Source organism: Pseudochaenichthys georgianus, chromosome 13 (assembly GCF_902827115.2).
Source record: "Pseudochaenichthys georgianus chromosome 13, fPseGeo1.2, whole genome shotgun sequence".
In the NCBI taxonomy this organism is placed as follows: domain Eukaryota; kingdom Metazoa; phylum Chordata; class Actinopteri; order Perciformes; family Channichthyidae; genus Pseudochaenichthys; species Pseudochaenichthys georgianus.
In genome coordinates, this window is record NC_047515.1 from 21,542,890 (window position 1) to 21,570,182 (window position 27,293).

The window sequence follows — 27,293 nt, forward strand, 5'->3', positions numbered from 1 at the left end:
GAAGCAGTTTGGTGGGGATGCATGTCAGATCCTAGATAAGAGATGAGTGTTCTGGTGACATGACATCTACTGCTGTTAGGATACAGGCCGGACAAAGCATGTGTGTTTATGTGTTGCTCTGGCATGGTGTGAGTTGTACTGAGCGGAGATGGATCAGACCTGTCATCTACAATTTCCTGCTTCACCCTCTTACATTGAATGGAGCTGACACCTTCGAGCTGCCTCTTCCTGCCATGTGATCCGCTGTGTTCAGGTTCAGGAGTTGGATTCAAATATGTGTCTCTTGGAGGTGAAATGTCTGTTGTTTCACCTTGCTGGCTCCTGTGTTTCTCTTTTTCATCTAGTTCCTCTCTCCGGTTCAGGACCAGGGGCTGTTCCAGTTTCTCCCTTTTGTTAGTATGGCTGTAAGGCGCTGGTGATGATTGGAAATATTCAGCGGGATATCTTCTGTTGAAGTGGTTTGAATGTCCTGCTGTTTTTCCTGGCTCACTTCTGTCACTTGTGTTTCCAAATGCAGGATGTTTATAGGGAGAGTCTAAGAAAGGAGAAGCAGTTCAGTTTCAATAGTTTGACAAATATATATATACAGTTGCAAACTTTCTTACAATTCTGAACTCACCAATCTTTGGCTGAAAGCAGGAGGGCTGCTCTGATTCCTTGTCAGGTAAACTGGATGCAGGATACTCAGGTGTCAGATCTGGGTGGAAACTGTTGGGTTTCTGCTGTATTTCCTGGTGGATACAGTTTTTATAGCACAACATTGGTTTTGGAATTAGATAGAAAAGAACTAATCACAATCACAGTCAAAAGAAAACATTTTAGTACAACAAAAATGCACAATATTATGTTTACTATATGTATTTCTCATTTAAATTAAGTGTGTTATTATGCCTGTCAACTGACGACTTAAAGCTTTTGGATGAATTATTATATTAAACAAAACACTTTTTCACACTATGGCTTATTTTTATTCAGATATAAAATCCCCAAATCAAGTTCCATGGACTTGAGTTTCAGCCACAAAATAAGGAGAATGTGTACAAATACCTTCTAATGTATCAGTTTATGTGAATACAATTTGATGCAATTACTTATTACCTTGATTTTCTTCTGGTAATATATCTTCCATGCAATCCTGACATGCAGGGCGCCACATCTTCCTCGTTTCTGAACAAATAAATGCAACAAACTGTCAGAGGTGTTAGACAAAAGGTACCAAGGTAAGAAAGTAGCTTGACGTTTAGCTTGGTTGACATGTCAGCTTTTATCGGTGCATGTTGGACTCACTGTTGAACTGAAGGGTTTCTGTGCTGCTTTGTGAAAGGCAGTGACAGGAGCAAAAGTGCGCCTCGTCCTCGCTCTGGGAAGGTGCATGTTGAACTGTAGCAAGAGGTTAAAGACAACATCTTTAAATTATTTTTGCACACTTAGTGGCAATAAGCTAAAAATGACATTCAAACATCAAATAACATTACAGAATAGGCCTCAGATGAACATCGGTACTTTTTGATTAACATCACTGCTAAGTAAAGTGACACATCTGCTTACATTATTGTCCTGAGATCCCATCTGAGCAGGTGTGGTGGCCAAGGAGTGGCACCGGATGGGATTGTAGGCATGCTGGTGAACATACTGATGCATGGGAAGATGTTGAAGAGCCAGTTAGTTTTGGAGCTTGAGGAACTTGAATGTGTGGGTTTGCTCCTGGCTGGTTGAACACCTAATGGTCACAAATTCAGACGGATCTCTTCCTTCCGATCAGGGATGAACCTTATAGGCGAGACACAAACGGCATGAAAAAGTGAACAATATTTTACACACAACTATGCAAATCACATGCAAATGACAGTATCTTAAATTAAATTGCATTACTAACAGTAATCCAATTTAGGAACCCAGTATGGCAATCCATTTAATTAATTGAGGATCCATCCTTTCCAAGAACACATGATTATAACAGCTGTGAGTGATCACTGTGATTGCAATTATTCTGTGTGAATAAGTAGAGATGGGAAGTAGTGGAGTACAAATACTTCGTTACTGTACTTAAGTAAATTGTTCTGGTATCAGTACTTTACTCCACTACCTATTTTTCTGACAACTTTTTACTTTTACTTCTTACATTTTGAACACAAATACCTGTACTTTCTACTTCTTACATTTTCAAAACAGGTTTGTTACTTTAGTTTTAATCTGTGTTTGGTGGCGTGATCATTATTATTTAGAGTCATTGCGTGCCTATTGATTTGAACACGATCCGTGTATCCTTCATTTCCTGGTCTTCTCTAAAGAAGAGCGACCAATGAGAACTTTGTCATGTTGCCGTTGTTAAGCATCGACACATTCATTAGCTAACAAAGACATTATTGTTCTATTAATATAAAGGGAGGTCAGTTACTCTTTAAAACAGCTGGTAGTTATGGGTAATTTTTACTTAAGTACATTTCGAAGCCGATACTTCTTTACTTTTACTTGAGTAAAGTAGTTTAGTCAGTACTTCTACTTTTACCAGAGTATTTTTAAACACAAGTATCTGTACTTCTACTTGAGTAAAGGATGTGTGTACTTTTGCCATCTCTGAATATAAGTAGCGACAGTGAGGCCCTACTTTGAATTTATTGTGTACTGGAAGAACATTTCAGATAAAGTTGGTGCAGGTATCCTTCCTTCCTTCCTTATGAGGATCTCCTTCATCCTGCTGTTTGTGTCAGTGCCTGTTTAACCCCTTTAGGCCAAAGCAATCCAATAGCCTGATCCCTCCTTTCTCATAAAGACAAGATTAGCTGGAGGTTAGATATCCTATGTTCTCTAAATGTTGCCCATGTCAGCGTGCCAAATAAATCTCTTAATCTGATAAAGGAACCGTTTGTCAGAAGCGCAAACTGAGTGAATGAGGCCTCAGAGTACTTTCCTCAAAGCACTCTACATTATACATCAGTCAAATCTTAATACTTACATAAAAAAAAGTTCCAAAAGCACTTTAAAACCAATAGTTAATAGTTGTATTTTAGTCTGCTGGTTTAAACAGACAAAACGTTAAAGGACTCTACTTGTCCTCTTTAATGATTTGATTTTACAACCTATAGAACAAATGATTTAATAGAATACAGATTGAATAGATAATTTGGAAGATAAAATAACTATTGATTAGCCTATAGCCTATTAACTGTTGATTGAAGCACTAAACAGTTAGATCAACAGATGGATAACCTGTTAAAAAAAAGTGCCCTTTGCTTGAGAGATAATATGTAAATCATTGTTTTAACCCTTGTGTTGTGTTCGAAAGCTGTTACCGTTCATGGTGTTCGCGGGTCAATTTTGACCCATGATTCATTTCAGTCCAAAACACACACAACAAATGACTATCATCCAATATTATTTAAACTACATCATAAAAAACGTATTATGCATTTATAACCGTACAATCCTGTTGTAATTGTATTGTATGGCCCCAAAACACACTACACCACATATTGTGACCCGAATACCAAATTATACACTTGTTTTTTTAGAGACCTTCAGACTTGGCTAAAATTGTCAAAATCAGTTTTGTCGTGTTTATATAGCTGTTGTGGAGGATATCATGAAGCCTTGTTCCGATAAAAAAAACTAGAGCGTAGTTATTATATATTATTTTAACTTGAAACGTTCGGGTCGAACACAACATAAGGGTTAAAGCAGTTGTTACATTTAGAAAGAAACATCTTCTGCACAAAAGAATACATCATTTAATAAAAACAGTCATAGCTGGCATCCATCTGACTATTTGATGATGCAAACTCAATGGCAGACTCTGTAATGTGTTTCTTACCTGATGAGTCACAGTAAAAGACGTCCTGATGTTTGAGGGTTATAGTCCAGTTAACAACATCCAGCCCCGTCAGCTTCTCTATCAACCAACAAAGTTAGAAGACATCAAACATTTAATTTCAGCTACTAACAGGACAATGAACCCTGCGTGTCGTCTCTCAGCAGACCCAGAACACTGACATCAGTTCAGGAACACCTGTTGCTGTGAGCCAGTGTCAGCTGTCTGCTGCCCTTTAGTCAATTAGTCAGTGTTACTTACCAACACTAGGAAATACCATTAACTACCCCTAATGGCTTAAACCAATCCCATTAGCTCCCTAAACCCTTCGGATTTAGTTTAGAGGAATACAGTTTATGTGACAAGAGGAGGGTTTTTAAAAATAAGGTTAAATGATATAATAAATATATGTTTTTTTGTATATGTAAGGTTTATTTGCAAACCTATAGAAATGTAAGGTACATTATCATTTATTTAAAAAGAATATAACTTGAATCACTCAGGAGTTCACCACAATGATAATAAATACATCATCTTAAAGGAAGGATGAATAGATGTATTGCCCACAACTACACATGTTCCTGTTCCACATGGATAACACACAGACATATGCAGATAATATTCATAAAAATACTAACATTTGAGGGTATAGATCAAATGGTGTTGTCTTTGTTCCAGTAATTCCATTAACATTGTAATGTTTTACTACTGAAATTAGTTAAACCTATCAACTCCAAATAAGGCTTCACCGTTAGTGTTTCCTGATTGAATTATTCTAAACAGATCATTGAATTGAATTCTTCAATGTGCTATGTGTCTCAAGCTCGTCCTGAATTCACCCCAGACAAACTGGGCTACCCTTCAATTGGATCCCATTAAGAAAAACCTAAGACGGTGATTGGATGAGGCTTTGGGATGACATGTTCTCCTTGATTAGCTAATTCCATTCTCACTAACCATCCAAATCTTGTTTAGCATGGGCAGGGTACTTAGCTCATCCTATGTTGAGGAACAACACTCATAGGCCACGGAACCATTAACCTTTATGACCCCAATACACTGGTGTGCCAAAACTATTGGACAACTTAGAGCTCAATAGTGCATTCTCATCTTGTTCACACACTGCTCTTAAAATGTTGTTCTAGTTACTTTGTTTTTCTTAAAGTTAGCAAAAGTAGACGTATCATTATTGGCTTTGCATAAATATAATGATGACTTTGTACCTTAAGCACTTCCACATAAAGTGATTTTGAAACCAAATGAAGGGTTTGCCAATATATCTGAATGGTGGTGCATTAATACTATGGTCCAATGAGTTTAGCCATCTTAAAAATCTATGTATTGTGGAGGTTTCTATATTGGGTTATATAATCAAAACCAAAGTAAATAATTTCAATATAATTTAGTATAATCCACAATGTAGAATGCATTTGATTTCACGTAGCTCTATACTTATATACTAAATGGTTTGGTAAACTGACATTAAAGAGTTTAAAGGTCTGTTATATTTAACTACAATAGGGGTCACTGTTTAGCAGAGGGAAAACAAGCCGTCTTCTCTCAGCAGCTGTGAGCAGGAGGCCCTGACTGAATGTGACATTACTGTAAGCTTTAGTTTAGTTTTGACTGTAAAATCTGAAGCAAGTCTAGACATGTTCAGCTTCCCTCCCCTGAAGATAATGACACTGCCCCACATATATTTGTATGTGGGTGTGTTTTTGCTTCTGTTAGCAGCAACTGAATTATTGATTATATATTAGAAATGTACACCAGAGGGAAATAATTGTTAGATTGTCACAATGTAACGAGGAGGTAAAACCCTGGTAAAATATGGATAATTTATTTTAATAAAACCATTCCACCCATTTGGATTAGGACAAGAACTCTCCTGCTTTAAGGTAAGATTTCACAACTACCACACTCACACTTAGGTCGATTAGTAGGTTTGATTAATAGTCAGAGATGACTTACCGACCTCAACAGGGTCTTGCTTAGTTTACTAGGTAGAACTTGAGTGCATTACTATCCAACTAGAGAACTCTTTTAAGGGTGGAGAAATGTTTATCAACCAGAATCTGACCAAAAAACAAGTAAACAAGAAGTTTAAGGTAGACGCACTTTATTCCTAAAACAGAAGCTGCACCATCAGTAGCGGCACACAATTATATGTACACATATACACACACAATTACCTAAATCTGTTATATAAAATATATAATCTGACAATGTACCTTTTAATTCCTCTTCAGAGCTCATTGAGTTACTGTGCGAGAGACTCTGGAGCCAAAGCGGACAGAGAGGTAAGTCTCATCCACTCATTGGGTGGGACACAAATGCCCAGGCCAGCTTTTACTTCATTTTTACAGCATGGCAATAAAAAGGTCTGTACCCTTTGAAAAAATAATATTCTAAAAGCAATCTACAGCAAATTCACTTGAACAGGTTTTTCCGTGTTGTAATTGAGAAAATTACACTTTTTAAACCAATTCCTTTACAGTGAGATGTACACCCCCTCTAGGATTTGTAATATATAAAAGATATTAAGCATTAAAAAATCCACATTTAAAAACTTACAATAAATAATATATGCAGGCATTTCATTAAGATAAAATTTCATAGATTGCAATCTACAGTCATAAAAAGACAATTTATTCTCGTTTATGAAACGTCCCTTGATCTTCCAAAATGCTAAAATGGATTCTTGGCATCTGATTGATTGATTGGAAACTTGTAGACAGTCAGTCAGTGTTGTGTGAGAAACACCGGGGGAGGAGGAGGGATGCTTCCTCCCCACTCCCCACTCGCCCTGATGGAGTGTAAGGTCCATTGAGTGTCCGGGATCATTCAAAGCAGGAAATCCAATCAAATCTCAGCACTTTGATCCCGATAGAGTTCAGAGCATGTTCATGATAAAGTTGTACATCTGTGTGAGCACCACGAAGTGAACGGGCAGACAGGAGCGTCGGTCCTGGGTCGCAGGGTCGCACGTCAGCCAGGAGAGGGCGTTGTACTGCTCTAGAACAAATCTATGATGTAGGAGGCAGAAACAGCTGTGTTAGTTCATGCGTCACATTGTTCCTTTTATTTTAACATGCCGCTATTAAACTGGAGCAGCTTACCTCAGCACATCAGAGGTGTGGTTGGAGTCGAGGGGGTGGGAGTGTTTACTGTGCAGGAGCTCGTCTGATTGGACAGAAGACACATGCAGGTGCAGAGAGGCCTGGGAAAATGAAGGATAAAGATGCAAATGACAGAGGACGCCCCCACATTAGGACGTGTACACACCGGCCGTTACATTTTGTGACCCATGTTCGCCTCTTACAGCTCTTTCCACAAACAATTCCTGTAAAATAGTCTGCACTGTAGGATGCTGGAGGATATGAGATATGAGAAGATAGGACCATGCCCTAAACACAATGTACAGAAGAGGAACATAACTTGTAAGGTAACACAACAAGTTTGTAAGTGGACACTATGGACCCTTGTGCTCGATAAGTATAATTTTCATAAATTAAAACCTCAACTAACCAAATTAGCATTCTAAACAAATTGTCACCCACGCTGCAGGCATCAGTTCGTGTCTCTTTTCTCACAATTCTGCTACTATAGCGCAGAAGGTTTGCCCTTTGGGAATTGGGTTTTATATTATAAATAAAGTTGTAAAGGGCACTGTGGGATGGTTGGTTGTTTCTTTCAAGTTGCTTTATAAACCGTACCCACTAACTCCAGTCTGCAGCAAATCACAGCTGATTACCGCCCCCTGCTGACATAACAAAGGCATTACATAACTGGGAAGCCAGTTCTCTGTTTGGTCCTTAAAGTTAAAATAATATTTTCCTTTACACTGATCACATGGCTTAATCCAATGGATAGATAGTTCATCATAGCAACAGAGAATTTGCTTTTCTGACAGACACTCCAGATTTTATAGTCCCTGGTTGGGCCAAAATATCAGCAATTATCTTGTCCCAACTTGTTAAGAGAAATATGTTTTGTTAAGGACACATTTGTCTCAAGTGAAGTGTACTCGGCACTGACATGTTATCTAACTATATGTCAAGGAATCAGTCTGTCTGTGGGTATTTGGTTAGATGCTTAACACATCTCAAGAACCATTCATCCCATATGTTTCCCATTAGTTGTAGCGCTAACGTTTGACAAAAGTACAGTGTAACTGTACCTTGAGGAAGAGAGGGCACTGGTTCTGGGCTTGAGGGCAGGCAGACCAGAACCAGTCAGGCAGTGGTCCAGTTTTGGCTGTGGAGACAAAGTAGCCCAGCGCCATGGGCTGCTGCAGGATGTTCAGAGCCTCCTCATGGGACTCCATACGGTCAGCACTCTGGCCCTGCGAGGGAACATTGTTGAAATGAATTAACAGAGAAAGAGTTGATTTATACAGCACAATTGTTTCTTTCCAGCTACTGCCTCCATTTACTGTATATATTTAAATGATGTTAATGGAACCACGCATTAATGGACTAGCTAACAAATCTTGAAACGTTGTGACTCAGTGTGAGGTTAAGATATAGTGAGCTCAAGGCAGTAATAGTTTTCAGTTTTCCTTTATCTGAGGGCAGTTGCGTCATTTTTCAAACGCAAGCACACATTTGAGCGTGTCATTATCTACATGTGTGATATCCTATCTCTTTCAAGCTTCAGTCTTCATCTATTGGCAACATTTGATACATTTTTGTGTCAGTCTGCTCCACTTGAAGCTCACTGGCTGGAATAAATATGTTTAAGTTGCTTCATCTCACGAGATGATCGAAGAATAAAGACAACATGACATTTTGACGTGAATTTGAGTCTCTTCATCTTGCAGGTATGCAGGTAATTGTCTGTAATAGACTTTAAATGGACTTCTGTTTCATTGGATTATAAATCATTGACATACCTTTGTTCCGTCTCCCCCCTGGTGGTAGTGGGAGCCGGGGGAGTGAACAGGGGAGGTTGTGGGGGAGTTGGGCAAGATGTTGATGAGGTCTGGATCCACCATGTCGTTGTCGAACAGGTCGAAGAGGCCCATGCCGTCAGATCCATCTGTGGAGAGAAACATGCAGAGGGTTAGGGTTCTGTCTGTCGCATTCATGGTTCAATAACTCTGGATAATGAACAAAAAGATGATGAATGGGCACTTTTCATTCAGATGCAGAACGTACCGGGGTTTATGGGGTTAAAGTTGATGTCGATGGGCTCTGCCGTGTTAGTGTTGACCTGCACCATGGCTGAGGTGGGGAACACCAGGATGTGTGTGCACGATGTGTCCTGAGGAGTGTTCAGCTGCGATGTCTGCATGTTGAGCGTGGTGCTGCGACCGAACACTGAACCTGTCGACACAGAATCTGCAGACACGAGACAGACAATCAGAGTCAGAGCGAAAAACTCCCCTCCTTTTACAAAGTCTAAACCACCATGTTACTATTCCCTTTTACCTGGCATGATGACAAAGGATCCCTGGGGCTCCATTGCAACTAGACAGACGCTAAGGATGCTGGGAGTGTCAGCAGCAGAGATGCCACACAACTTGCACGTCTCCTTGAGGCGTTTACTGAGAGACTGCAAGTTCCTCCTGCTCAGCAGAATACTCCAGTCTGGATCAGGGAGGAGAGAGGAGCTGCTTAGTGGGTGCTCATGTGAGTAAATAAGCTACATGTTCTGCAAACACTGCAGGTGTGTGTGTGTGTGTGTGTGTGTGTGTGTGTGTGTGTGTGTGTGTGTGTGTACCTCTCAGCTCCCCGTGGCCCATTCTACCAAGCCGTCCGATGACCACCCTCCATGGCAGCGATGTCACCTGCACCAGGCCGAGACACCACTCCCACAGTTTCTGCAAACCCACCCGCCTGACTGAGCCCTTTTTCCTGCGTGCCCTGAGAGAGACACAACACATGTTTTGTTTTTTAAAATACAGACACAATCTTGCAGTAATTAAGACAGCAATGAACTGTGGGACAAATGCATGTTCTTTTTCTGTTTATGAGTGCACATACCTATTGGGTACATCGATGCTAATAATGCAGGTCTCCAGCAGTTCTCCGTGCTGGTCGGTGCAGGAGGCCAGCAGCCAGCGCTGGTCGTGGGAAAGGCAGTAGCCGACAAACAGGACGTTGTACTTCTGGGAAGCCTCGCCAAACGTCTCCCCGAGCTCAGTCTGCTTGTCTTTTATAGGAGCCAAAATGAAGGGCGGCGTGTACAGGCGCAGACATTCGGGCCTCTGCACAGGAGAAACACGTGATGGTTTAAAAGATTAGAAACAGAGAGACTTTAACACAAGACAGAAACTGTTCTGGCTGACTCCCTTAACCAGAAGCCACACAGGTTTCATATAAGCAGCCTATATAGGGGGCACTTACCTCTGGATCCCTTAGTGCCATGTCGATGGCAAGGCCGGGGCCAAAGCCCGTCAGAGCCTTGAAGTTGGTAGAGTTGGGCAGAGGCCGCCGACACTGAGTGAACACAGAGAAGGCCAGCGACTTGAGGTGTTGGCTGTAGAGGTGGCGCTCCCCGCTGCGCACCGGCTGCAGCAGGTACTGGCAGGGAACAATCTGACAGGGAACAAATAGCAGTGACACTTTAGTCTTTCTGTAGGTAAACATCAATGGGTTCATCTGCCTACTTCTTAAGTTTACTTTCCCCTCCATATTTGAGGGGCCCCTATAGAAACTTTGAATATAAAAGAATAAATGTCTGTCGAGCCCTATACAGCCTTTTCCACATAGAGTACAAGCAATAACAATTTGAATCATATTTCATTAATGACTTAATCATCCTTTACATAAAGAACATAACCAATAGCAGCACATGTACCACCATATTGGGAATGTTAGAATGTGCTTACTGGCTTATTAACAATTAGTTAAAATGTAAATGGAGTTACGAAATAGTATGCATGTGTGCATCTTTTGACAATTATGGTCAAATTAAGGAAAATATTTAAAGCTGTATTTTTTTTCTTTTACTTAATATTAAAAAAGGTGAAATACAGTGCCAAACTAAAAGTAGAAGGATATTAAAACTGCTCTTCATTACCACTGCTTTAGACTAATGCCTAACCATTAGCAAATTCACACTTCTCGTCTTTCAGAATCCCCCCTGGCAGTTCATGCAGTCTTGTGTCACTACATTGCAGGTGTGGCAGTTAGCGCCTCAATTAGTGTCTGCTAATGAGTCCCCTTCTCCTTCTCAGCTCCCTCTGTGCCTGCCCGTAACCTGCTCTGTTGTGACTAATCCGTCAAAAGAGGAGAAGATCATTTAAAACTAAGGAAGCCATCCATCACAGCACATGAGCAGAGTCCTGTAACTGTGTGATCTGTACATGTCAATCTAGTAATAATGTGATAGACTTCCCATCAGTAAAACACACTGTATTAAGAAACGTGGACTGTAATGTTGGTCTGTACCTGCACTGAGACAGCGTTTCTGATGCGAGCAGGCAGGAACTGGAGCATCTCCATGTAGCAGCGCAGCAGTCCCAGGGTGTAGGCGCTGGAGTGGACGTCTCGGTCGGCGTCTTCGTAGCTGAAGGGGTCGACGATATACACCACTATGGCAGGCGGGTAAGACAAAGCGTGGGACTCTCCGTCTGTTGGCTTGCCCACTTTGTCTCTATCCATTGTGCTGTTGATAAAATGACACAAAATCAATTACATGACATTTCATTTAGCTGGCGCTTTTATCTAAAGTGACTTACAAATAGTGCAATAAACCATAAAAACAACATAGAAACCAGGCATGAAGAAACAACCAGGGATTCCCACACCATAGACTTTACTTGGGCGGGCCGCACAGGTATATAACGTCCGCCAAAGTATATAGCGCAACCCATTTAGGTTTCATCTTTTTTTATCTGTCCGTGAGCACGACGCCATCTGCGATCGATTAACCACCCCTCCTGTACCTGTTCGCTCCGTTATCGCGTGAAGGGTCTGCTTTATGCGCTCCGCAGTAACTCCGCTGCAAGGCTCCGGCGAACAGTTTATGAGCTTGCTCCACGAGCAACCAGATGCCAGACGGGCTGGTATGAGTATTTCAGAAACTGCTGATCTACTCTGATTTTCACACCCAACCATCTCTAGGGTTTACAGAGAATGGTCAGAAAAAGGCATCATATCCAGTGAGCGGCAGTTCTCTGGGCAAAAATGCCTTGTTGATGCCAGAGGAGAATGGCCGGACTGGTTCAAGATGATAGAAAGGCACCAGTGACTCAAATAACCACTAGTTACAACCAATGTATGCAGAAGACCTTCTCTGAACGCACAACACGTGGAACCTTAAAGGGGACCTATCATGCAAAATGCACTTTTGTACGTCTTTTATACATGAATATGTGTCCCCGGTGTGTCAGGGAACTCACCAAGTGTCAGAAAACACAACCCTCTCTATTTTCCTCCATACCCAAATCTCTAAAAACGGGGCTGCAACGGATCTGATACGGATCTGATACAGACTGATACAGATTTGAAATTGTTCCGACGTCAGAAACGGGGTGCTCCGCCTATATGGACAACTCTCCACCTATCAGGGGAATGAGAGGTTGCGTGGCATGGTAACAGCATGGTAATATGACGCTCGTGCATCGCCCCCCTCCTTTGCAAGGGGGCGTGGTCAGCTGCAGCTCATTTGCCACAGAATCAGCCCTTGTGAAGACAGGGCTGGAATAGAGCAAATAGAGCGAAATGAGGCATGGCTAAAATGCATGATCTGTTTGGTATTTTGAAAAAAACTTCAGACATTTTTTATATAGGTATGGCCCTACAATATATTATTCAAATATAGCATGATAGGTCCACTTTAAGCAGATGGGCTACAGCAGCAGAAGACCACATGTGGTGTGGGGGATATTTTCTTGGCCCCTTAGGTAGGCTGTTAAGTTTAGACAATGCTCAATTGTTACTGAGTATTGTTGCTGACAATGTCCATCCCTTTATGACCACAGTGTACCAATCTTCTGATAGCTAATTCCAGCAGGATATAACACGACATTTCACAAAGCTCAAATCATCTCCAACTGGGTTCTTCACCATGACAATGAGTTTGCTGTACTCAAATGGTCTCCAGTCACAAGATGTGCATCCTAGAGAGCAGGGGTTCCCAACCTTTTTTCCCCAAGAGCCCCCCCAAATGACTCCTGTTGGGAGTGAATTTTTATTAAAATAAATTAATCAATTATTGTGTATATGTTATTGTAATGTAGAGACAAGGCTTTTAGTGACAATCATGTATTGCCTTATATGTAAAAAAAAAGTTAAAAAAGGAAAAGTTAAAAAAAAAAAGTCTAAAGATGATATTTGGCCTCAAATCATCTGAGGCCTGGCGCCCCCCCTGAAATCTTTGGCGCCCCCCCCAGCTTGGGAACCACTGCTATAGAGCACCTTTGGGATGTGGTGGAATGAGAGATTTGCATCATGGATGTGCAGCCGACAAATCTGCAGCAACAGCTTGATGCCATCATAATGGACAATATGAAGCAAAAATCTCGGAGGAATCTCTGAAGGCAAGTGGGTCGAACCCGGTACGAGCAAGGCGTACCTAATAAAGTGGCCGGTAAGTGTATTTAAATAAGCTATGATTTATGTCACATTTTCTTCCAATGACACTTGAATACCTAGTCCATGTTGTACATTGCAGAAGATGTAGCGATCAGTACAAATGTGCTGTGTATAAAAACCACCTGATGCAGATCCCAAACGTTTGAGTAGCCAGTTAAATGAAACAAAATAAATAATGTTTAAATCGTAAAGTAACTTTAGAAATGTATTCAACCAGAAGGTGTTAATAAAAGCAAGGCAGGTACAATAACCAAATTAAACATGGACAGAGTTTAGAATAATATATAAGTGATAAAAAAGTTGTTTAAAAAGCCAATTTGGTGTGCGATTGAACTATTAAAATATCAAGTGAAGCCAAGAGAACATAAACAATAACAAGAGCACCCAGATAAATGGAAACAACTAAGGATGAGCCAGAATTCGGCATTATAAGACATCTTTTCCAAATTGTCCTTAGTTTTGATGAAGGTCATCGATTGCATCCTTGTCTGCTAACTGATTCATTAGCCGCGTTCACACTGCGGTACTTTTCCCACAAAGGTTCATGCGAACTTAGTTCATGCGAACTCTTTAGTTCGCATGAACTAAGTACAGATCGCGTTCACACCAGAAAAAGTCCCTGGGGGTGGATTAGGCCAATGAAGCCGCTGACGTCACTTCTTCTTCTTCTGCTTTGGGTTTACTGGCAGGCCGCAACCCACTTCACGGCGTATACTGCCGCCCAAAGTCCCCGGCCGGAAGTCCCCGGAGTTGGGGACTGGCTTCAGTAGAAGCTGCTGGGAGTCCCAGCAGCTTCTACTGAAGCCTTCCGAGTAAATCGCCAGAACGCCGACACCTCCTCATCTCCACCGCTCCCATGTTTTATTTTGTGTTGCCATAAGTTAGTCTCTCCGTGTTTCTGCGATGGGCTAATGCTAATGCTAATAATGCTAATGCGAGGATAATAAAATGGCAGCTTCACAAAACTTTTTGGGAGTTTTACGGGGCGTGGTTTGCAATTCGACCAACCAATCAGGAATATAGCTCTTTTCTCAAAAAAGAGCCGCTCGAAAGTCCCTGCTCTCTAGCAGGGACTTTCGAGGGGGTAAAAAGGTTCGCATGAACTTTTTAGTACCGGCTCTTTTTGGTGTGAACGCGATCATGAACTAAGTTTGCATGAACCTTTGTGGGAAAAGTACCGCAGTGTGAACGCGGCTAATGTACAGCCAGGGGCCACTGACAGCTTTGTGAAATAATCTGTCTATAACATGAAATCCTGTATTTATATACATGACCCTCTCTCAAACTGGCACATACTAAAGTGTATACTACAATGTCTGTTACATCTTAAATGAATACAAACTGAAACGGGCCATTTCAAGAAATGACATTATAATTATATATGCAACATTGCATCCGTGTACAACTTCCTCACAACGTAAAGCAATAAAGAATCTCACAAGAATCATCAGGTATGCACCCCAAATCACTGGCACCCCTCAGACCTTTCTAGTTATACAGTAAAACAATAAACTAAACGTCATACTTCCTACCAGCTACTGCCACCAGGAAGCAGCTTCAGAGTAGCCAAAAATAACTTCCAAAAAACTTAAAAGCCATTGGTCACAACAAAAATGCATCGCTGTCTAGATGCTAAATTGGCCCTCATTGTGGTAACATACCTCTCTGGCGCCTCCACGGGCACTTGAGGCTGGTTGGCTGAGGGTCCGTTTTCTGCCAACCCCCCCGCCCCCTGTTGGTTTGACTGCGGTCCGTTCTGAGACGAGCTGCCCTGCAGGCCTGACGTCCCAAACGGCGTGTAAGAGCTTGGCTTGGCTGAGGGCATCCCCCCGATTGTCTGTGGGCCTGAGGAGGCAGAGGGAGGGGTGCTGTTGACCGGGGCAGAGCTGATGCTGGCGCTGGTAGTGTTGGTGCTCTGGGGTCCTGAGGTGGTGCTGGAAGAGCTGGGGGTCTGGGACAAGGGAGAGGCCACAACAGGGCTGCGCTGAGACAATAGGGAGCTATCCAAAGACTGCTCTGACAGGTATGGAGCTGAAAGGTAAACACAAAATGATTAGCTGTCAGTTCTGCAAACCATGCTACCTTTTCAACTTTGGGATTTAAGATGAATGAGTAAAGATGTTACCTAGATCATAGCGGCACACTTGAGCAAAGAGTTTGAGCCGATTAAAAGCTTCATTGTTTCCGTCTCTGGCAGCCATCTTAAGGAACCAGTCACTAAGGGGCTGCTCCGTCATGCTCCTGCCTTCTGTGGCGCCGACCTTCAATACGCCCTCTGGGTGACTCTTACAGATGGGCCTGTGTTGCCCAAGCTGGCATGCCTGTCGACAAAAAGGGAGTGAATGAGCAAAATGCAACTGTATGAATCACTTCACAAGAACATGTAACTGTTTTTGTGGGCATGTCCGTACAAGAATGATGAGTTTCATCCCGTCAGGTGCGTACCTCATACATAGCACTCAGATCTTTGAAGAAGGTCTTTGCGCCGCGGAGTAGAGCCTCATTCTCTGGGCAGATGACAACATATCCCACGTCTCTCTGGGAACCAAAAGGATCCAGAAGAAGCTTCTCCCAGTATGGCAAGCCAAAAGGAGACAGCACCACAAAATCATACTCATAACCGACCAAGAAAGTGGGGATGGGCAGAGGCTCAGGAGACTCATCGGTACCTGTAGCAAAAAGACATCAAATGTTATTTCAACAAATACAATATTCCATATCAGATCTCTATTTTTGTTAAGAGATTAGAGTGTTTAGGTAAAAACATTTCCACATACCATATGATCCCCTCCCAGCCATCTTGTGGAACTGTTGCCAAGTGAGCGGTCCCTGAACGCCCCAGGAGCGCACACTCCTCTTCTTCTGAATGGTGTCCTGCAGCACAGGCTGCAGGGACAACAACACCCGCAGGACGTCCTGAGAGAATAGCTTGCTCATGTCTGCTGCTGCAAAAAGAACAAAGACAAAAAATGTTTTAACTTCATCATGTTTGTGGTTAGGAATAAAATAAAAAAAACAGGGGAAAATAAGCTTGTTGTTAGAAGAAATTGACACAAAAAGAATACATACATTTGCATTTTGGCCAGTGATGAAGACAGGTGCTCTTCACTAGTGCTTCATCTACTTTTCCTCCTGACATATTGTCCATGAACTGCCTGCCGTGCTCCAGTGCCATGTAGCAGTCATTATAACAGTCTCTCTCTTCCACCCTCAGAAATGAACTGGGTGCTGAGCTCTGCTTGGTGTATTCTACGCCTGCCATGGGGGCAAAAGGGTTGGTGCACTGGTCCTGCAGCAGCAGGATTAGCTCATCCGGAGGCTTCTCTGTCAGGCTGCCAGCTTTGTGAGCCGTGGAAGCTCGCAGCTCTTCGAAACACCGCTCAGTGTCCCGACTGGCGTCCGAGCCGCGCACCACCACGTCCAGCTCGTCCTCCAGAAACAACCCGGCCGACTGGCCAAAGCGCCGATTTGTGACAGCACTGAAGCCACAAGTGCAGGGGTACTGGGCCTCGCCGTTGTCCTTGAGGTACACCCCTACATCTGCTCCTCTGATGTTCATGTTGCAGACACACACGCAGCAACTGTCAAAGTTACAGTCCTTGAAGAGGTTCATGACTGACTCGGACAGAATGAGGGTGACGTAGAGACTGTGAGCCTCGGGGATGGAAGGTACGGTGGCCGGCTCAACAGAGCTGACAGGTCGACAGGTGGAGGCAGTAGAGGCAGGGGAGTAAAGGTCAGAGTTGTCGTACTTAAGGGAGCCCTGGACACTCGACGGGCCGCGGGGAGTGCGTGGAGTGCGTGGGGTGCGAGGCGTAGGCACAGAGAAGCGCGGCGTGGCTGGGGAGGGCAGGATGCCGGTGCCGCTGTTGCTCGGGGGGGCACTGCTGGACATGAAGGGGGTGTGGGTCTGGGGGGTGTAGGTCTGACTGTAGTCGGGCTCCACACTGGGGACGTTACTGGTACCAAGACAAGCAGAAAACTAAAGTTAGTTTTGTGGTTACAACATGTTTTTTGTTTATACAAAAAAAAGTTGTTTCTAGATTTAATTATTATTTTTTTTAAAAACACATTCTAAAATCTCCATCAGTATTATGCATAATGGTACGTAACCATAACATTACATCAAATGACATCCACAGACATTCTTCCAAATATTTTCAAAATCACAAACAAATCAACTTTGCAAAAAAACAAACAATATTAAAATGAATTTCATTCATAACATCTGGCTATTAAAATAGTTTTTGGATAAATTCAAGTCAAAATGAACTCGACAATGAGCTAAAATAAAATAAAGAAAATCTGCCAAAGACTATAAAGTGGTGCCCGATACAAGTTTTGTAACGGGGCTCATCCCAAATAGCCCCCTTCCTCACTTTTTCTGAAACAGCACTGACCTGTCTTTGGTGAGGAGATTGACATTCGTCACTGGGGGTATCAATTCCATTTTGCCCATGGTCCAACTGGGCGTGTACACACAGTCTTCTGGCAGTTTGATAGGCAACAGACACTGGCTTGGTAGCATCTTCAATGGTGCGTACATGGAACAGCCGATTAACAACTGACACGTCTCTGGCTTGTATACAAAGGAGAAGTCCTGAAAGAAAAAAGGTAAAAAAGGGTGAGATTCACTGATGTAGGTAGACGTTCCACTCATTTCGTACTTGACAGGTGTGCTTCGTGTCATACCTTTATTTCCGATGGCTTTGGGCTGCAATATCCCTCCTCCACCTCCATCTTGAAGTGGTTGTTGAGCTGGCTGCCGTCCAACAGGGTGAGGCCCGCCCCTCCTTCCAGGCTGTCCTTGCCCCCGGAGTTCATGGGAGAGTAACCCTGCTGCTCCAGGGAGGGCGGGGTGGGAAACATCTGGTGCAGGTCTGCTGAGCCTGGGGAAATAATACGTTATTACTTCTTCTATACGTGTAAAAAAAAAAGAAGAAGATTACAATGCACAATGATGACTTGAAACAAAGTCTCCTTACTTATGCAAGATAGAGGATCCAACGTGGCTCCTTTACTGTCTTTACAGCCAAACTTGTCCTCCGAACCAACTCCAGCTCTTTTGGAGCCAGGCTGTGCAGACAGGGAAAACCAAAACTCTTTGAATGGGCTTAAAAGTCCCTAATAAACAAACGGTCTCAAGCCAATACAAAAACTGAAGATTAAGAAAAACTCTCAAATTTCAACTGAAATTGTTGTGCTGCCCTTACCACTAGCTCATCTTCATCTGAATTGAAGATTTTATCCAGGTCGCTGTATGACACGGCCAAGTCGTTCTCGTGGATAAGGCTGGTGGAGGCGGTAGGTTTACTGCCCGATGCACCCTGACCATCTGCACCGCAAAACAAATTGGAAAGGAGACCTTGAATAACCAGACTCCAAACATTACATTTAATAAAATGTCAAACCTATGGGCCAAACGAACAAAGAAAGGGGATTCTCACCGTCTGCTGATCCATTGTCCTCGTCCCCCTGGATTAAAGAAATACAAAAAGGTCCGTTTTTGTAATATTGTAGGAAGACTATGACATATTGTACAGTAGATCATCAGGGAAACCACCACCATTGTTATTTGCATACAGGATCATTGCATAACACATAGTTCGCTTACAGATATACTCTGCATCTTTACAAATAAAGGAATACTGACAGAGCTGGGATAGTTTGGAAATACTTTCAACACTGGTGAATAAATACAAATAAATCTGATGGGGCTTTTTAAACACCTTTAATAACTTCCTGTTCCAGTTACCAAAATAAGTCGAATGCTTCCAATAGGTTAAGAGCTTTCTTAGAACAAACAACTATATAATAACTGAAGATACATTTTCTGAAACTGGCAGACTGATAACAGTAATTCTGTGATAAACAACACTAAAGTCTGACAGGCATTTGATGGCAACTTTTTGTACCTGACAATTGTTGATACTCAGTGATACAAACTTAAAAACACTAACACACACAAAAAGGTACCAGGCCGTATTTTGGGGGGTAACCGAAGCAGGATACATAGGATACAAGGCAGTCGATTCATCCAGCCTATCTGTGAACCCACCTTGTTTTTCTTGTTGCCATCCCTTTCTGAGCCAGACTTGTCCTTCTTCTCTGTAAAGCTGAACTCCTCGTCTCCCTCTACAAAGGCGTAAGGGTCTGAATCATCACCGTGTTCTCTGTCACCTGATGCGGAGGCATAATGGCTGTTTCTCCGCTGGGCGTAGGCCCTGACCAGCTCCTGGGACACCTTCAGGGTATGCATGGACCCCGACATCAACCTGAGAGGAAATAAATTGTGCTGAGTTGCTAAGACTGATACCGGCATGTGGTTTAACATGCAGCTGAGTATTTCAGCACTTACTCTGTGACGGAGATTACGTTTTCTGTTCCTCCACCTCCCCCAGAATCATCTCGTATTTTATCCACAGGTAACAGGGGCGTCAGGAAGTTTGATGCCTTCTTCCTGGGCAGGTTGAAATACTTCCAGGGGTTGTGGGTGGAGTCTTCATTGGGGTTAATGGCTGAACCCACAAAGACAGTGGGTTCCAATGTTTCATTGTAGGATTGGGGGAAAGGCATAGGCATGTTCTCCAGCCGAGTGTCCTCCTCCGAGCCCTTCTGAGGAAGCAGACAGGGCTCCACCGATGGCGGATAGAACGTTTGATGAATGGGCGTGGAAGAGTTCTTCATGCCGCCGGGAGTCATGTCACCTTCTGCGTGATCGCAGGGATGTGGGCTAAGGGGAGGGGGAGGCGGGGATCCGTTGAGGTCTGCAGGGTGTGTGTGCAGCGTAGGGGCTTTGGAGGACACGGTGTCCACGTGGTGCAGACTGGGATACGAGCCGTCGTCCTGTGATCTCAAACAAAGCCTTTGGTTCTGCGGCTCCATGGTCTGCTCCTCGCTCACAGAGTTGCGGTGGTGAAAAGGCGTCTGTGGCCTCTTCTGCTGCTTATCCCCCTTTTCCAGCTTCTCGCCCAGCTTGTGCTTGAGGGCCGGCTGGGCAGGCTGGCAGGATGAAGGCGGGTGTCCTGAGGTGCTGCTGGATCGCTGTTTCTGATTCTTATGTCTGTATAAAGAGAAAGACAATGGGTATAAGACACATTCCTTTGATTATTAAAAGATGTCACTTTTTTTAATTCAACATACCGTAAGCAATTGCAATGAGGCCTGTGAGTACACTCCACAAAATCCCAAAGACCAGTTTTGTCCGACTCCTCCTCACAGGTCCCATTGGTTAAAGTGGTAAACTTCCTCCTATTGAAAAAGGGCAGATTGATATTTATCAGTCACCATGGAGGCAATACTTTGAATACTTTTGAGGAAGAAATGGCACTGCACATACTTGTTCCCTGTACGGTTTATGTTATATTCCTGCCACACAGACTCCACCATCTGGCTGGCCAGCCTGCGAGGGATTTTACCCCCATGAAGAGTGTTGTTAGAGCTGTAGCCATCCGACGCAGAGGACAACTTCAGCCACCTCTGAGCAGGCTGGTAATCTATGAGGGAAGAAAGATGTAAAAACAATACTGTTATTATGCTGAATCTCTCAGAACAAAAAGACCAATGAAGGTGTTCTAGTCCATATTCAGCCTTAAGTCTCACCAGTCTGAGCCTCCTCTGGTGATGTTGGAGGAGTCAGCGTGACAGAGGACATGGCAGGGTCTCTGTGAGCAGCGTGGCCCTGCTGAGCACCACACAGGCTTCCTGAGGTGTTCACTGAGCCCTGCAGGACCACAGCAGGAAGGTCCGACAGGGGGAGAAGCACCAGGCAGGAAGGGTACACCATCCTAACTCCCGCTTCAACCAAAGAAACAACCATTTATTTAAAAAAAAAATTCTGACCGCATTCGGAAATTATTTGTTTACATTTGTTGCAACATTGCGATTGATTCCACAGCCGGTTAATTGACAAGTTTAGACAAAGTTCAGCACAACAACCACCAAGACATTTTTTTAAGCATTTTTGATGTCTTACCGACGAGGACCTCCACAGCCGCCAGAGAGTCATCCTCCCAGTCTGTATCCTCCATCTTATCTTCCTGGACGTCCTTGGGATTTGGGCTGATGGGATAGAACTGCCTCCACTCCTCTATGAGCTTCTGAGTGGGGTGGTCTGACATCTTGAAAGCCTGACCGGTGAGGGTCCCATTCAAGCCGTATGGGCTAAGGATGACTGCAGGGCAGAGGAGTCACAATACGTATGTAAGTTCAGTAATAAACCCCAACAAAAATGTATAAAAAAAAAAGCGAAAACCACTTTTTAACTCTGTGCACAGCTGGGGATTTTCTACCTTGCAAAGGGCTGTTGTTCTGCTGTGCGAGGCTGAGATGCTCCTCATTCAGCCGCTGAAGAGGCTGATGTTGAGCGATCTCCACACTCGTGCACACGTTGCTGTCGCCATGCACGAAAAATGTGAATGCACAAGACAGGTGCTCGCTGCAGGGTGGGTCAAAGATAAAAAGGGGTTTTTGTAATTAGATATTCATCCCCAAGCATAACAACATAATTAGGTAGGAAAAATAAACACGTGACTAACGTTTCAGATTGCAGTTAGCACACAGATGCTAATATAAACCCCTGAAGGCTATTGAGGTTATCAATGTACTTTCCATCAATCATTGGGAATGAATGATGCAAGGGGGAACAATTAATTAAAATGGTTGGGATGAGGTGAAACCACGAAAACAGTCCTTGCATTATTGACTTGACATTTCATATCATGCTTACAGGTGTCAACTGTAGCTTCTACAGATATTAGATGGGAAACATATAGGCCTGCTAATAAGATTGTGCACATGGCACACTCTGCTTTAACCCAGCTAACGTTAATGAAACCTTCTTGCAATGCACATGAAAAAATACAAGTCAAAAATAATAATGGGAGATTATTATAGTCCTGAGATGTTAAAACAATATTAACATGTATTTTCAAACTACTACTGGTGGGTCAGACGGCTAAATGCACTAAAATAGTTGTTGACATGGTTGCTGTAAAACCACTGTGCACACTCAGCATTTTCCAAAGACTGCTCTGTTCACCAGCCAGAGAGGGCCGGCGACAGCGAGGCTGCCAGACTCTTCTGTTAGAGGTGCTGCGCTGCCGTCTCAACACACACTTGTAGAAATATGTTTGTAGAAAAACAAGTTAAACAACAGTGAGCCCTGTTCTAAACCAACACCTCTGTTATATATCCACTAAAACTGTCATACAGTAGATACAAAGCTGCCAGAGGGAACTGAGCCAAAGAGTTGTGCATCAAACACAAGTCAGCCTGGATCAACACAGCCAAAAAGCAGAGGCTCAAATTAGCTTGTCAGGGAACTCCACTCAGGGAACCCTACTCTGAACCAGCTACTTATGTGCTGCTGCTGGTTCACCTCAGGCATGTATTTCAACAACAACACAGACATGCTTTACTGTGCAGCGGGGAAAGTGAAGGTGTGGGCATTCAAATGTAATAGAACTTAAGCTGCCAGCTGGATGACTATTACTTCGATGAAAAACTAGGTGGATGTGTCACGCTGATAATGTAATAAGAAAATAGTTATAACCCTGTCATACACAACCACATTGTTACATCTGTAGAATTATAGGAATCTAAACGTTCTGTGTATTGCAGGCGACATGTATGTACTTGCAAATGCTTCATTAACACAAGTTACAACTGACCTCAGAGTACAACAACATAGAGAAGCGAAATCAGAACAGCAGATAAGCAGTCAGTTTAGTCACGTGGATACACTACTTAAGGAAAGCCTTGTGTGTATTTGGTCAAGCTATCTTTCTTATAGTACAATGAGGTCTCATTACCTTAAAAGTGCTATCTAATTATAACAACATAGTTGGAACAATACAGCTGCAAAAACCACATCAAAGCTGATTCCCAAAAGGGGATTTTGACAATTAAAGGCTGTCATAGGGCAGGAACTGTTATGGAAGCATCGCAAGACATCTCCTCTTCCCAGATTGCTTTGCAGCACACATTTGCTTAACATTCATAGGCATCCGTCTTTAATATTTTCATGAACACGCATAGTATTTTGCATGCAGGCTTCAAACCCTTTTCCCAACAAATGTATCACGCTGCACAGTTAGTCCACCTCTTTATAAGCACAACCCCCACATGATGCAAATCTTAAACCAGTCTCCGATACCAAAAGCTGACTAATGTTCAGTCATTCAGCACAAATCATGAAATCTTGCTCTATTGCCATATTTATCTTCAGCGATTGTGTCGCTTGTGTGTTATAAACAAACTACCTTGACATGCAAGTATGACAGTTATGATTTAGGTAGACAAGACCATTGCCAAATGGATAAGTGGCACTTTTTCAACTTCTGAATAGGTATTCCGACTTTTTTGACTAAAAATATTAACATGTTCATATTAAAACATTCCCAGCTAATTGGGCAACACAATGCCCCTTCTTTTTAGTGGAAAATGATTTTGTGAAACATCTGTTGGTAATGTTGAGATTCATTAATAGCGGCATTTACAATGACAAAAGTAAAACCTGTCATGATTAGTAAATCAGTGAGTGAGGACAGTATTTCTGTTCAAACTAGAAAACCACAGCAATCGATAAGATTCCAGTTTCACCCTGATGAACCAATACAACAGGTAGAGGTAGAGATTCAAACAAAACAGCTATAACTTGCTACCCGACAATCGGTTAAGTGTCTGCTTTAATTAGACAATCTATGGCATGTCGTATAACTTTGTTGACTGCTACTTGGAAACAGGACATACCTTTTATTAATGGTCTTCTCCTCCTTTTGGTATGGCTTAACAAACCACTTGCCGATGCGAACAAAGCCACGGTTCATGAGACACCGCTCCAACAGGTTGTGGATGGCTTTGAAAAGAAGCGTTCTACACTCGTAGGACAGGCCACTCTCCCACTCACCATCCTCTTCACCTGAAACATTGCAGATACAAGAAATCAGTTACTTGAAAGAAAAATATATCACTTCTTCCTGATAAAAAAAACTGTCTCATGATAACTGTAATCAAATAAATGGGTTGACCCGTATAAAGGGACTTTGTAATGTTTGTAAACAACTAATTGCATAATACCTGAAGGGACCTGTTTGAGAATATGAAAACACTTGATTTCAACATTCATCTTATTGACAATTATACAATAGCATGATCCAAAATAGAATTAGTAAGCCACTTAGGTGATACCATTGATGACTTATGTGAAACGAAACAATAAACAATTACACTACAAACAGCATTATTGTGAAAAGTTCAAAAATGTATCTGCAAGTAGATATGTGTTTGAATCCTGCTGTAGTCACTTGTGCTTTATTAAAAGCCATATAACTCGAAATTAAACCTGCGGAATGACTTTGCATTTATCTAAGATTTGTGAAAAGGTGGCTCTCTCTTGTCTCTGTGTTGTTTTCAACTAGCACTTGACCCTCCTTGAGACAGGAGACAGAGAATCTGGTCAGTGGAGCAGCTGTTAAAAAGGGAATTGTTTGAGAGATATATTATTAAAGAAAGATGCAAAGAACCCTTGGTCCAAAATCAAGACTGAGCCAGGTGGCTGATGAACAAACCTTGTTTACATGATACTGTACATCCGTGGCTGAGAGCCAATGGATTCTCACAACTTATTATTATCAGACCTCAGATCTTTAAAACTGCATTTTAATTAATTGCAGCAGTTCAGAATTGTTATCATCGTCATCAAACCCTTAACATGTTTAAACATGAATAGAGCTTTTAACATGGACAAATGTTGCCTGCAGCTCTAGACTGTATCTTTTAATAATTTCAACCACTACACTCTGTATTATTATTTTTTAAATAACATAATGAGGCCAATTATAGAGCACTTAACAAACTGCTTGGATTCTCTGAGAACATGCATATAACTTGAGGAAGATGTGTTGATACTGTTGCTATTTACACTGAAGAATTACATGTATTATAGTGTAACCAATTCTGATAGACATGGAGGTGTTGCATGTACTTACTTGAGAGCTCATTATGGATAAGCTCGGCAAAACTGGGGTCATCCCCCCACCAGAAAAGCCAGAGCTCCCTGCGACCCGGGGTGTGGTGTCTTCTCCACACACTCAACACATCTGCAGACAGGCATCGGCTGAAACTACACAATATAGGGTCTTCCTCGGTCACAGGGAAAAGGATGGGCGATGAGGTGGGTCCTTGCCATACAAATCGCCGCCATTTTATTCCAGTCAAATCAGCCTAGAAAAAAAGAGAATAACATTGTCAGAATGAAGCACAACATAGCTGCACAGCAGGAGGTCAATCATCTGTTGTTGGCTTTATGACTCTGTAAGTGTGTATGTGTGTTTCTTCCCATAAACACACAGTGTTTCTTCCCATAAACACACAGTGATGTGAACCTGAAGACAGCTGTCATTCAGAAAATCACTTTGAATGAAAAAAAAGTTGAAAACTGTGACTTGCTGACATCTTGGAAAGTTTTGCAATACTTTGTACATCTGAGACCACAATCATGCCTAAAAACACAACTGTCATGAGGTAATTTACTCAACTGTTATTAACAACAAGTGACGCACCACTACATGTCAGTATCATATCTGATTAGTTTGTCTCCTTTATTAACAGTAACTATGTGATTTTACCTCCAATATGAATATTGTTAAATACAACATTGTCACTGTAATTAATGAAATGTAAAATGTTTTGAAATGTTAAAATAATTCGCCAGTTGGCTTGACCTGTTACCATCATAACGTTAATGCTAGTTGGGTATGTCTGTAACCAATGCAGTGTAAACATGCAACTATGCCATTTTCAGGGAAAAGTCTTCAGTGTACTTGCTCTGCAGTGTGTGCTGTCTTTATTATGAAAGTTATCTAGATCATGATGTGTATTTTGCAGGCCCGATGCCTTAAAGCCAGTCTGCAACTGACGTTACAAAGCTTGTTGCCTGATTAGCCAAAATGGCTTTCTGGCCTCTCAGTATCATAGCTAACGCTAGCTAGCGCATATAGCAGAGACTTACCAGGCAGAAGAGATTGGAGTGGCAGTCCTCCAAACTGGCCCCGTTTGGTACAAAGCACGAACTCATCCTTTCACTGCGTGGTTGTAACGTAAAGGTCCATTGTCTCAATCACCGTCTGGGGCAATAGCCGATGTAGGTAACTTGCTGTGGAAGCGGTGTTCCGTTGTAATTATACCGTTTAAGCGCTGACCAACTTGCTAGCTACAGCTAGCTGCCGCTAGTCAACCAGACAACTTCTAACCGGCGCTAGCCACCACTAGCCCGGTAGCTAAGCTAACGTTAGACAGGCACCCAGCGTCAACTGTAAGCTTCTAGCTATTCGGTTCATCAATCCTATTTGAAATGTATTGTCTGATCTGGTTAGCCGCAATCTTGCTACTACATTACCTTATTGAATAGTCAACGTAAACATGACCTGAACAGACAAACGATAAATCAAATACCAGAAAAGTTAGATGCGCAATAAAAAATACGAGCTCGAAAACTAAAAAACTTCACCCCAAAAGCTTAGTTCCCGGTGTGCTAATGCTAACGCTAGCTAGCTGATCTGAAACAATTTCAAAGCAAAGGAACTCTCCCCTCCCCCTGATCTCTCCTAGCCTGCTAGCACAAAAGCTAACATACCAGAGCTCCAACGCTAGCTTGCTAGCTAAATAAAACAATTAGCTACACCGCCCTCCTTTTCGCTAAAACCATCACAGGGCTCCGTCATAGTAAAACTACTCTTAAAACAAACGAAATGCTAAATTGGCGATACTACTCATCGGCTACTTTTCTCTGCCTGATCCATGGGTCCTGCAGATTTCCATTATTTCAGTTCATGGATTGAATTCTTTAATGGCGGCCAGGAGGACAACTCTGCCTCTCAACTCCTATTGGCCAATTTGTGGTAATGGGGGCGTCATCCGTCTTCAAGTAGCTCCATGAC

General features: G+C 42.5%; 1 protein-coding gene across 1 annotated transcript; it reads right to left on the reverse strand.

The window, feature by feature from the left end:
• Window positions 1–5,910: 5,910 nt before the first annotated feature.
• Window positions 5,911–27,222, reverse strand: LOC117457128 (mediator of RNA polymerase II transcription subunit 13-like). The gene is made up of 30 exons (XM_034097012.1): window positions 26,366–27,222; window positions 25,344–25,578; window positions 24,106–24,274; window positions 21,645–21,790; window positions 21,329–21,526; window positions 20,956–21,150; window positions 20,693–20,849; window positions 20,497–20,604; window positions 19,712–20,416; window positions 19,412–19,628; window positions 18,801–18,828; window positions 18,567–18,688; window positions 18,339–18,429; window positions 18,046–18,242; window positions 17,754–17,953; window positions 16,423–17,312; window positions 16,131–16,298; window positions 15,799–16,022; window positions 15,479–15,674; window positions 15,015–15,384; window positions 11,206–11,422; window positions 10,159–10,350; window positions 9,796–10,019; window positions 9,533–9,675; window positions 9,241–9,399; window positions 8,968–9,150; window positions 8,703–8,848; window positions 7,989–8,153; window positions 6,928–7,028; window positions 5,911–6,834 (listed from the first exon to the last, which is right to left on the reverse strand). The coding sequence occupies exons 1-30, from the start codon at window positions 26,429–26,431 to the stop codon at window positions 6,702–6,704; spliced, it is 6,345 nt and encodes a 2,114-aa protein (XP_033952903.1). The 5' UTR covers window positions 26,432–27,222; the 3' UTR covers window positions 5,911–6,701.
• Window positions 27,223–27,293: the final 71 nt, after the last annotated feature.

Excerpts from the sequence above, each read along its gene's own strand:
- LOC117457128 (XM_034097012.1), bottom strand. The coding sequence starts at position 26,431 with ATGAGTTCGTGCTTTGTACCAAACGGGGCCAGTTTGGAGGACTGCCAC. Across the intron at positions 21,151-21,328 it reads GGCTGTGGAGGTCCTCGTCG|CGGGAGTTAGGATGGTGTAC; the intron begins GTAAGACATCAA and ends CTTTGGTTGAAG. Across the intron at positions 15,675-15,798 it reads ATCTGAGTGCTATGTATGAG|GCATGCCAGCTTGGGCAACA; the intron begins GTACGCACCTGA and ends TTTTGTCGACAG.